General features: G+C 45.0%; 1 protein-coding gene across 4 annotated transcripts in view; it reads right to left on the minus strand.

Annotated features, from left to right (window-relative positions):
• Positions 1 to 12,647, minus strand: part of DLG5 (discs large MAGUK scaffold protein 5) — a 153,846-nt gene that overhangs the window by 77,404 nt on the left and 63,795 nt on the right. For all 4 annotated transcript variants that reach the window (XM_043983417.1, XM_043983415.1, XM_043983418.1 and 1 more), the window contains exon 3: positions 859 to 1,027. In XM_043983417.1, coding sequence (XP_043839352.1) covers positions 859 to 1,027 — 169 coding nt within the window. The remainder of the gene's footprint in view (positions 1 to 858; positions 1,028 to 12,647) is intronic.

A 12,647-nucleotide genomic window follows, 5' to 3' on the forward strand; every position in this document is an offset into this window, starting at 1 on the left:
GTGGGTAGAGCACTGGCCCTGGAGTCAGGAGTACCTGAGTTCAAATCCAGCCTCAGACACTTGACACTTATTAGCTGTGTGACCCTGGGCAAGTCACTTAACCCTCACTGCCCTGCAAATAAACAAAAACAAAAACAAAAAACAGCCCCCCTCAAAAAAAACACCCCACCACATTAAGAGTTTTGACTCAGCCTGTATAGACTCAAAGACATACATATTGTTTCTCCCTTTAGAATGTGAGCTCTTTCAGAATGATTTCTATTTCCATATTCCCAGTCCTGTAGTAGGGCAGATACTTGATGTATTTGTACCTAGCTATATACCTGCTACCTCCTTCATTAAAACGTAAGCTCCTGGAGAGCAGGCACCATTTTTGCCTTCCTTTGTATCACCTCGCAAAATACCTGGCACATAGTAGATGATGAATGAACGTTTGTTCGCTGAATGACTGATCCATTTGCTGTGGATCCGCCGTGTACAGGGACCTCCTAGTAATTTAAGATTACAAAGCCTCTGTGCTTTACACAGCAGCCAGCTGAATGCAGGTAAACCACTGGAACAGTAAAATTTAACTTTCTCTTTCAGGGATCATTTCTATAGGATATTACTAGAGAACTGTGGCTGAAAATTTAAGTTTCTCTAGAAGAGAAGGAGGGTTTCAAGCTTATCTCTGTGTCTCTAACACCAAGCACCGAGCTTCATACACTGCATGCATTTACTAGATGCTTGATGAAGTTAAAACAACAAGGTGCCTGCTGAATGAGTGAATTGAATGAATGAAGTCAGAATGGCAAAAGATGCCTGATGAATGAATGGGATGAATGAAGTAAGAATGGCAAAGCAGGCAGGAGATCTGACCTGCAGTCGTCGAAAGTCGAACCAGGAGATGACAGAGCCAGACGCTTCCTCAGCTCGTCCCTCTCTCGGGTGATCAGCCTCAGCTGAATCAAAAGGGTCTCCACTTTCTCATTCGCCTGCCTGCTCTCGGTGCCGGGGGGTGGAGGAGAGGACGCCTTTCCAGTCGTGCCTGGAGAGAAAGCAGATGACCGTAAGAACTGCGGCCTTAACAGAGGCCTTGGAAGCAGCAGAGTCCTACGAACATTAAGCTTCATAACAACCCTGTGAGGTGGGCACTGAGGCGATTCAACATTCAGAAAGAACAGCCTGAGAGAGATGAGGATTTTGTTCAGTCACACAGCCTCAAGAGGGATTAGAACTCGTCTTCCTCTCTCCAAATCCACCTTTCAATCCAGCCTCACCTGCTGTTCACTGGTCTAGACTACCCCCTCTTTCCATCACCCAATCATGACAAAGGACAGCCCGGCCCACCTCCCTCAAGGGCCAGGGTGCAGATTCCCAGAGCTGGACGAGATCTTGGGGTTCATCTAGTCCAACCTGTGGGACCACAGAGCCTTTCTACAGCCCTGTGGACAATTCAGACCGACTCATCACAATGTTTACACAGAATGCTCTCCAAATCCTCCTGTCTGCAGCTTGTTTGCACATAGCTCTTTTTATCATATTTCACATAATCCAATCCACAACATACATGGTTGCACGTAACTATATAACTCCACATAATTATATGGAACACATGGCTACATAACACACAAACATATAGTAAAGAGTTTTCTTGTCTCCCCATAGATAGCCAGGACTTCCCCCTTTCTTTGTATTCTCGGTGCTTACTTAGCACAAAGCCCGGCAGATAATGGGTGCCTGATGTTGTTGCTCCTCCTTTGTTTTTGAAGAGGACAAATGGTATCATGGGGTGATGATTTGCACGTGAATTGGATCTGAGTGAGGCAGAGGAGCACAAAGTGGCACAAAATCGTCAGCCTCACCCTCTCTTCCTGAGTCATTCAAGTCCAGTGTTAGGACAAGAGTCAGGATGAAATGGCCACGGCCCAGGATGATGTTGGGATCTCTGATGCCTGACCAAGCACCTGCTTCAGCTGCCCTCGTGGCTGTTGGAACAAACTGTTCTCATCTGCCCACTCTGCCAAGGGAAGTCTTCATAGGCTCAAGGAAGACATGCCCCTAGCTCACCTAGGTTTGTTGGTTACCCTCAACCTGATTTAGCCCATCTGCTGAGATGGGTTTACCAGGGGGTGGCCACCAAACATGCTACAGTTTCTTGGAGCCACAGGTGAGAGTTGGGGGACATGTGGACACCAAAGATGCCCCTGAAAAGGGCTCAGTAAGCCCTCACACCAGACGTGCTAGTCCTCCTAACACCCCGTACACCCCAGGTGCTTAATAAATACCTAACAACACTCATTATTGAACAAATGTACTGCTGAGATCCAATCCTGTAATACCAAGTGAACATTTAGATTGATGGCCCATAAGCATCTCAAACACAACATACCCAAAGCAAAACTCATTTCCTTTCCCATTACTCCTCTAAATGTCCCTTTGTCTTTCAAGGGCAAAGTCATCCTTTCAGTCACACCTATATTATCACCCTTGAACTTCTTATTCACTGGTTTGTTTGTTTTTTGCGGGGGCAATGAGGGTTAAGTGACTTGCCCAGGATCACACAGCTAGTAAGTGTCAATGTCTGAGGCCAGATTTTGAACTCAGGTCCTCCTGACTCCAGGGCTGGTGCTTTATCCAGTGCACCACCTAGAAGCCCCTTCTTATTTACTTACCCACACACTTCCAAACCAACTGCCAAATCTTGCCAGTCCTACTTCAAGAGCACTTCACCCATCCATTCTCTACTCCCCATTCACAGAGCTTCCACCCTAATTAAAGGCCCTCATCACCTTTCTCCTGGGCCACTGCCTCCCTCTCTCAAATTTCTCTTATCTCAAATCCTTCCTCCACAGCCAAAGTCTGACCACATCTCTCCCTTTCTCAATGAACCATTACAATGGTTCCCAAGAACTTCTAGGATCAACAAACCAACTCCTCCATTTGGAAATTAACCTAGCCCCTTCAAGCACATAATGATCCTGAGGTTCTTGAGTTTTCAATCCCCCACTAGGACTGAAAGCTTCCTGCAGAAAGGGATGATAGCTCATGCTCTTTGGGCAACCATCATTTATTTATTTATTTATTTATTTATTAAGCACCTGTAACGTTCCAGGAACTAGATTGGGCACTGCAGATACAAAGACAGAAAGGAAGCCAATCCTAGCTCTCGAGAAGTGTCCATTCTATTGGGGTAGATGATGTGAGCACAAATAAGAATGTACAGAAAAAATGCAAATACAAGGTAGTTAAATCAAGGTAAGTGGGGGGGGGGCACAGCCTTTAAAGGGATCAGGAAAAGCTTGTAGTGGAAGGTGGCATTTAGGCTAAGTCTGTAGACTTAGCAACTAGCAGAGAGTTCAGCAAATACAAGGGGCAGCGAGGTGTCGCAGGTTAAAGCACTGGGCTTAGAAAGAATCAGGAAGACCCATCTTCACGAGTTCAAATCTGGCCTCAGACACTTACTAGATATGTGACCTGGACAAGTCACTTAACTGTTTGCCTCACTTTCTTCATCTGCAAAATGGGCTGGAGAAGAAAATGGCAAAGCACTCCAGTATCTTTGCCAAGAAAACCCCAAATGGCATCACAAAGAGTCAGGCACAACTGAAAACAACTAAACAAAAAACCCATTTGGCAACATGAAGCAGCAGACAGGGAGGGGGGGGACCAGGGCAAGTAACTCAAGGATCGCATTCCCTCTGAAATCATCCTAAATCATATTTATACACTGTTTTAAACTTTATAAAACCTTTTCCTCACATCAGCCCCATGAAATGTGATGCTATTATTGTTGTTGTTGTTATTCTTGGTGGTAGTGGCGGTAGTTGTTAGTGTTTTCCCATTTTAAGGATGAAGAAACTGAAGCTTGCAGAGTGGTCAAGTGACCCGTCCATTATTCTACAAAGTACTGGAGCTGAGATTCAAACCCGGGTCTCCTGGATCCCAAAGTATCCCTTCTCCCCCTGAGAGCATATCGGAGCTAGAGAGAACTTTGGCCATCACCCAGGCCAACCCCTTCGTTTTACAAATGAAGAAACTCTGATCCAAGGAGAGGAGTAATTTACTACTAAAGGTTGTGAGGCAAACCCATTACCCTTTTGGCTCTTCTACCAACTCAATGTGTTTCAGCACACTCTGGCTCAAAGCTCCAGCTCTGTTCCCCTAAATCATCCAACCTGCCTTCCAGTAACTTGCCTGCCTTTCCCAGACAAACTAGATTTTGCCAGAAGCTCAAGTGGCTGTTGGAGCCTCACACTAGCTCAGGTTTCATTCCCAACTGGGGAGCCGCAGGCTATGGACCTATCAAGGACTAGGTTGCTGCCAGGCTACTGAATTCAGTTTCATTCTTTCCCCAAATCCCCTCAACCTTCCTAAAAGCAAAGGAAACATGCCCCAGGAGCAGAACAGGTGCTGAACAGGTGAAGATATGGGCAAGTCTTGGTTTCTAATCCACACTCCCATGCTCAGCCTTGCCCATACTGTTCCTATGTTCAGACCCTGCCAGAAAGAGATCCCAGCTACCAATTTCTCATGCCAATCCTTCTGATCTTCCCCTAATCTCCATGCCTCAATGACACCTTGGTTCCAAAGGGTCAGGAGCAACAAAGTACATCTTTTCACCTCTTGGAGACAAAAATAGATTAGGGGCCATTGACATAATCCAACCCCATTATTTTGAGGATGAGAAGACCAAGGATCAGAGAGACAGAGCATCCCAACAAAGGACCTGAAGCTACTAGGAAAAGATGTGATCAAAAAGCTGGCTTATGTGGGACAACCTATTCCAATAGATAAAGGTTCTCGTTCCCTACCTGGAGTTAGAGCTGCCTCCACCATCAAGGGGGTCTCTAGATAAACAATTCTACAAGGAACGGCTAACCAGCCCCCAAATCATTCATCAGAGAAGAAGCTCCCTAGATTGTCAGTAGGAGTGGAAAAGGATACACAGGACCATTGTTCCACTCATCATCCCTGGGACTCCCCAGAACAGAACAGCCTTCCCTGGCCTCCCCACCTGTGCTGTCTCCTCCCCAACCTAGCTTCTAGCCTCAATGGGCATTATTTTCCCCCACCTTCTCTCTGCAATCTAGCCAAACGAGATTTCTCTCAGTTCCGCACACGTGACATTCCATCGCCCACCACCTCCTTGTCTCTGCACTGGCTGTCCCACATGCTTGGAATGCACTATGTCTCCTTACCAGAATCCTCCTCTTTAAGATGCACCCAGCTTTCATTTAAGGAGGGAGCCCAAGGCAGCCGTCTCATCATTTCCTACCTGGCTGAACTCCTCCAGACTTGCAATGAGCCTAGTGGAATTTCAGTCATCCTGCAAGTCCACATCAAGCCTGAAACTCATCGGTAGCCCCTGCCCCAGGGGCCCCTCTTTCCCTCTGATTGGAGAGGGTGAAAACTGGACAGTGGAGAGCTCCTCCCACATCCTCTTTTCAGAAAGGGTGCCCACTGTAGACAATTTATTTCCCACCAGCCTCGGCTTCACTCTTTTTTTTTAATCATGCAGATAGATACTCTCTCTTCCCCATCGTTAGCTTCCAGGTCAACCACCTTTTTGGTGTGGTCTTCCCCCATTTAGACTGCAAGTTCCTTGAGGACAAGGACAGTCTTTTGCCTTGGCAAAGATACTGTAGTGCTTTGTCATTTCCTTCTTTTTACAGATGAGGAAACTGTGGCAAACAGGCTTAAGGAACTTGCCCAAGGTCACACAGCTAGTTAAGTGAGGGTCTGGGGCCAGATCTGAACTCAGGTCTTCCTGAATCAGGGCCTGGTGTTCTATCTACTATACTACCTAGCTTTCCCTTTGTATCCATAGTACATTAGTGTTTATTGACTGAATGATCTTCTGCATAAAGCTTTTCCTATTTTCTTCCAACCTACTACTCTTCCTTCCTCCCACACTACCTCATGCTTAACTACTTTGTACATATTCAAATTTATTCAATTTAAACTTATGCCGCATGTACATGCATGCTTACTGTCTCCTCCATTGGGATGAGCATGTAATAAATACTTGCTGATTTACTAATATTAGAATGCAATCTCTGGGGCAGCTAGGTGGCGCGGTGGATAAAGCACCGGCCCCGGATTCAGGAAGACCTGAGTTCAAATCCGGCCTCAGACACTTGACACTTACTAGCTGTGTGACCCTGGACAAGTCACTTAACCCCCATTGCCCAGCAAAAAGAAGAATCATTTTCTGGCCATTAATGTTATCTTCCCAGATTCCTTTTCTGCCTCCTTCCTTACTGGAATCAGCTCCATGGGGAGGGAAATGAAGGAACACTTTATCCACATCACCTGCTGCGAGTGACAATAGTCCATATCAGGTGAGCCCGGCTGCAGGTCGTCACCCTGGAAACCAGTTCTCCTTCTTTCCATCCCAGGGGGACAGCTGAAGTCTAAGCCCAATTGTTCTCAGAAGGATACAACCCTTGGGGAACAGCTAGGACTAGGGCCAAGGAGCAAGATGACCCCTGAGCAGCAGCAGCAGCAGCAGCCTGAGGTTATCCAAAGAAAGGCCTGAAGGCCACCCTAGTTTCCTTTCTAAATCCACTTTTCCCAAAAAAAGTGCTTAGCACAGAGCTTGGCATACAACAGGTACTATATCCATGCTCAGTCCCTCCCTTCCCATCCCCCCACTCTGAATTTGCCCTGAGAAACTTCCTCAGTAAGAAGTGTCTTGACAACTGGACACCCCACTTAGCAGAGATGTGGGCCTGGTGCTCATGATGATTGCAAGTCTGGGGAGAGGAACTTTCCCGAATGCAAAGCACCTATTCTGCCCCCCCGCCCCGTGGGGCGATGAGGGTTAAGTGACTTGCACAGGGTCACACAACTAGTTAAGTGTCAAGTGTCTGAGGCTGGATTTGAACTCAGGTCCTCCTGAATCCAAGGCCAGTGCTTTATCCACTGTGCCACCTAGCTGCCCCAAAGCACCTATTTTTGTTCTAATAAATACAAGGAGTTAAAGGAGTCCTGCTCTAATCCAAAGACATAGGTGAGTGGCCAACAGCAATAGACAATGCCCCGGATACTTAAGGTCAGTAGTTTATGGGTGATTTGCCAAGAGCTACTGGCTTCTCACACCTTCATCCCCTCCAGGTACTCTACCATTCAGCTACACAGAGCTACTTCCAAGTTGTTGGATCAATATGATGTCCCAACTTCTTTCTGTGACTCTGCAGATTCTCTCTCTCTCTGTTTCTCCCCCCACCCTTTCCCCCCTCCTGTCACTGGAATGCTGTGCTCAAGTCCCATCTTCTGGAGAAGCTTTTCCCAGACTCCCTCCCACCTCCACTCCTGATGCTAAGGCTTTCTCTCTTAGACCATCTTCATCTACTCTGCTTATCTTATATGTACCTAGTTATTTCCAAGGTGCCGCCCCATTAGTAAACTCCCTGAGGGCAAGGGACTATTTTTTTTTTTGCTTTTCTTTATGTTCCCAGCTTAGTTCTCATAATAATCACTTAAAAAGGGGGAAGCTAGGTGGCACAGTAGATAAAGCACCAGTCCTGGATTCAGGAGGACCTGAGTTCAAATCCGGTTTCAGACACTTGACATTAGCTGCATGACCCTGGGCAAGTCACTTAACCCTCATTGCCCAACCAAAATAATAATAACAATAATAATAAAAATCTTTAAAAATCACTTAAAAAATGTTTGTTGCCTGACTACCCCATCTGATGATAGAAGACTCAAGATGCACAACAAGACATACAGTCACAGGCATGGCCAATGTGGAAAGTGCTTTTGTTGTTCGTTCCTTTTTCAGTTATGTCTGATGCTTCATGATCCCATTTGGGGTTTTCTTGGCAGAGGTACTGGAGTGGTTTGCCATTTCCTCCTCCAGCTCATTTTACAGATGAGGAAACTGAGGCAAACAGGGTTAAGTGACCTGCCCAAGATCACACAGTAAGTGTCTGAGGACAGATTTGAACTCTGGAATATGAATCTTCCTAACTCTCGGCCTGGTGTCCTATCCACTCCACCACCTAGCGGCCCTGTGGCAAATGCTACCCAAGAATTATTCTTTTCCATCACACCCGACCCTTTTCCAGAAACAGAAATAAATTGAAGGAACTTAATTAGATTTTCAATATGTGTAGAGTGGAAATGATGACAATGTCAACATTTAACACATTACACTTATCTACCAACCAGGCAGCCTTTATGACATTCCAGCTTCTACGCTGAGTACTAAGGATACAAAGAAATAACAGAAGCAATCCCTGCCCACAAGAGGCATACATTCTAACGGAAGAGGCCACAGACAAAAAAAAAATTCCAAGTAGTACAGAACTCCTTAATACTGAGCATGCCCCTCAAAGAAAGGGGATAAGAAACAGTAGAAACAGCCTTTGTTTGAAGCCTTAGGACTTGGCTTCAAATTCAACCTCAATAAATGCTAGTGGTCGGAATGACTGACCTAAGGTGGCCCTTTTCTACCTGGGTGGCCTTGAATAGGTGCTATAACTTCTCTGGGCCACCATTTTTTAATGTGTACAACAGAGGGACTAGACTATAACTTCTAAACTCTTTTCCAACTTTAATCTTTCAGATCTATTTAGGAATCTCACTTTCTCAGTGTCAACCATTGTAGATAGTATGCGTCAGAGTCAGTATTTCAACACTGGTCTTTCTTGCTCCAAGACTCACAACACCATGATGTTCCTCTAGGCATTGAGGCATAAACACAGTTCCTGTCCCCTTAATAGCTGTGTGACCCTGGGCAAGTCACTTCACCCTGTTTGCCTCAATTTCCTCAACTGTAAAATGAACTAGAGAAGGAAATGGCAAACCACTCTGGTATCTTTGCCAAGAAAATCCAAAATGGGGTCAGGAAGAGTCAGACACGGCTGAACAACAAACAAAAGCACTTTCCATATTGGCCAAGACTAAGACTCTTTATCTTATTATGCATAAATAGGGATAAAGACAGGTCACAAGTAAGCATGACACAAGTCAAAATCTATTCGAATGTTTCCTAAGTGCATAAAACCACCCATAAGGTGGTGCTGGCAAAGGAAGGATCCAGACAAAATCCTAAAAACAAGTATGAGGAAGGGCAGAGAGGCTTCATGGAAGAGATGGTGACTCATCTGGGCATGGAAGGAAAAGGGAGTTTTCAGCAAGTCACAGTTCTGTAGAGGAAGTGTCCAAGGATACTGGGAGGCAGAAGGGGAGAAGACAAGATCAGTTAGGAGGGAAATGCAGGGGGCACATAGACACAAAGGGACAGCAGCAATGGAGCCTAATGGTGAGAAGTGACTTAAGGGCCAAGCCAAGATGCTTGTTTACATTTTATCTTTTTTATTTTTTTTGGTGAGGCAATTGGGGTTAAGTGACTTGCCCAGGGTCACACAACTAGTAAGTGTTAAGTGTCTGAGGTCGGATTTGTACTCAGGTCCTCCTGAATCCAGGGCCGGTGCTTTATCCACTGTGCCACCTAGCTGCCCCTACATATTATCTTATAGCCAAAAGGAAGCCAGGGGAGGATTTGTAGAAAGGCAGTGACACAAAATTTGTGTTAGGAAAATTACATGAACATGTGTGTGAAAGGTTAATGGCAGGAAGACATCGCATTAGTCTAGCTCAGGGGTAACTAAACCTAACTTGACTGCATCAGTTTATTTGTTTAACCAAAGCCTCACTAGATTCAAAAGTTCACCCAATATAGCTTTCTCCTAATCCACCTATACCCTGATATTCTCCACAAAAGGCATCCCTCCTCCTCCTTTTGGGAGCGGTGGGGGGAGGCGGGGCAGGGCAATGAGGGTTAAGTGATTTGGCCAGGGTCACACAGCTATTAAGTGTCAAGTGTCTGAGGCCGGATTTGAACTCAGGTACTCCTGAATCCAGGGCCAGTGCTTAATCCACTGCGCCACCTAGCTGCCCCCAAAAGAATCCTTTTTAAGGGTTGAGACATAAAGAGCCTGCCCTAAGAGATGTTATGAAAAACTATTTCTGAGAAACCTAAGAAAACTCCTGTGAACTGATGCAGAGTCAAATAAGCTGGACCAGGAAAACAATTTATCAATTAACAAGAAAACTGTAGAATACAAAAACAGCTTTGAAAGATTAAGAACTCTGATCAACCAGCCATGATTCCAGGAGAACAATGATGAAAGACATACGACTCATCATCTCCTCAGGACAAGACAGACACTTCTGGACATGGCCATTGCAAGAATAGGTTTGGGGGCAGCAAGGTGGCGCAGTGGATAAAGCACTGGCCCTGGATTCAGGAGGACCTGAGTTCAAATCCAGCCTCAGGCACTTGACACTTTACTAGCTGTGTGATCCTGAGCAAGTCACTTAACCCCAATTGCCTCACTGAAAGAAAGAAAGAAAGAAAGAAAGAAAGAAAGAAAGAAAGAAAGAAAGAAAGAAAGAAAGAAAGAAAGAAAGAGAGAAAGGATATGTTTGGCTCAATTATGCATTTGTTACAAAGGTTGTTTTTCTTTTTTTCTCTTCCCTTCTCCACTCCTCTCCCCCCTATGGGGAAGAAGTAAAAGAGAAAATATTTTCATGAATTGAATAAAATTAAATTTTTAAAAAATAAATAAGGAGACAAATGCTGCCTTGGTCTAGCCATGTCCACATTTCATTAACTCTACATTCAGTCAAACTGAACTACAAGCTGTCCTCTAAATTCTTCATGACCTGTCCTACATTTACACCAGCTGTCCCCTGCACTTGGAAGGCTTTCTACTCCCTCTTCGTCTCTGCCTCAGAATCCTTCTCTTCCCTTAAGTTTCATCTCAGGTACTATTGCTTTCAGGAAGCCTTCCCAGATCTCCCAAGTTATAAGTGCTCTGTCCTTCTCAATTCTCTTTTTCTTTTTTGTTTGTTTGTTTGTTTGTTTTGCCAGGCAACGAGGGTTAAGTGACTTGCCCAGGGTCACACAGCTAATAAGTGTCAAGTGTCTGAGGCCAGATTTGAACTCGGGTCCTCCTGAATCCAAGGCCGGTACTTTATCCACTGCGCCACCTAGCTGCCCCCTCAATTTTCTTAATACTATGACATTTGCATCCACGGCCCACCCCCATTGAGGGAAGAAACTATTTCCTTTGTCATCTAGCACAGAGGAAGCCTTTCAAAAATGCTTTTCTGGTTTTATTCTTTATTATAAAGGATGGTTCTCTGGGAAGAGAACATAGGGAAATGTAGGTGGGTAAAAAAACCCCAAGATATTAATTTTTAAATTGTTTTATTTTACTTAAAAAAAAACAAAACAAGGAAAAAGTATCCAGTGGAATTCAATGTCAAGGCACAGCTGTTCAACAGAATCTACTAAAGGATATAGTTTGGCCATTCAGTTCAGTTCAGGTAGGATTTGTAAGAAAGAAGGTACGTGAATGCATGTATGTAGGGACATACACATATATCTTAGTTTTGTTTTAAACCTTCACGGCAGGAATACCCTATTAGTGGGGTAAGTTAAGTAACCCAGCCCTTCCCCAAGGGCATAAAAAACAGCTTATTATAAAATTTTAGAAATGAAAAGAAGCACAACTGAGACCTGGCTCTGAATGAATGTAGGAGAGGCTTAATCAGCGTGTGTGTGTGTGTGTGTGTGTGTGTGTGTGTGTGTGTGTACAAGCTTTCACACTCTCTCCAAGTCAGTGTCAAAATCTGGTCACGTAGCAGCTCATGCTGTTCCTCGAATCACAAGTGAGCTCTGCTTCCCATCTGCCCGTGACAGCAAAAAAGGATGAGTCTTGGCTCTACCTCCTGCTCCTGACGTAAGTGGAAAAGTCACCTCACCGACAGGCTCAAATGGGAGGGGTTCCAGAAAGGCCCCCTGCCTTAAAAACCCATCACCAGCTGAGACCCAACAATGAAAAGCTACTGATGATTTTCTTTTGGCTTAAACATCATCCTTTCCTCTTTTACAATTTAAATCTTCTTGGGCAGGAAAAAGTTATCAAGTACCTGCCCTTTAGAGAGAATGAGCTCACTTTTCCCAACCCCTCCAAGGAGGAACCAGGGTAACATTGTGAGGCTTGGGCCCTGCTGGGAAGCAGCGAACATGATATAAAGAGCCGTCGCTGAATCCTCAGAGAATCTCACTTTGTTCAAGATTCAGCTGAGTACCACCTTCCTCCATGGAACCTTTCCTGATTCCCTCCCCCAACCAGCAGTGCCCTGCCCCCCACAACTACCTTGTGTTTATTTGTATTTATTCTCTTTTAAGTTTATTCTATACATACTTACTGTCTGTATTCTACATATACTTATTGTAAATCTGTATAAACTTGTCTCCTCCTCCCTACCTACTCACACCACCCCCCAAAACCAGGATTCAAACCCAGGTCCTATGAATCTAAATCCAGCATTTTTTCTATCACACCATAGTGTACTGTCTGTGTCCAAATGCAAGCCTTGACCTCCATGGGGCTTTGAGCACATCATTTAATCTCTGGTATTCAGTTTGCTCATCTAAAAAGCCAACTAGATGACCTCTGGGGTCCCTTCCAGCTCAGAACCTATGACCTTATGTTCACTGTCCCGTTCACAATTTTGCCACTGACTGACCCTATTACTGTGTCCTCTTTCTGCACAATTTATGTGCAGATAAGTCCAAGGAAAACAACAAAAGTAGACAGTCTACAATTCACAGCAGCTGGGTCTAGAGAGGTCCAAGGCAC

This window comes from Dromiciops gliroides, chromosome 2 (genome assembly GCF_019393635.1).
Source record: "Dromiciops gliroides isolate mDroGli1 chromosome 2, mDroGli1.pri, whole genome shotgun sequence".
Lineage (NCBI taxonomy): Eukaryota > Metazoa > Chordata > Mammalia > Microbiotheria > Microbiotheriidae > Dromiciops > Dromiciops gliroides.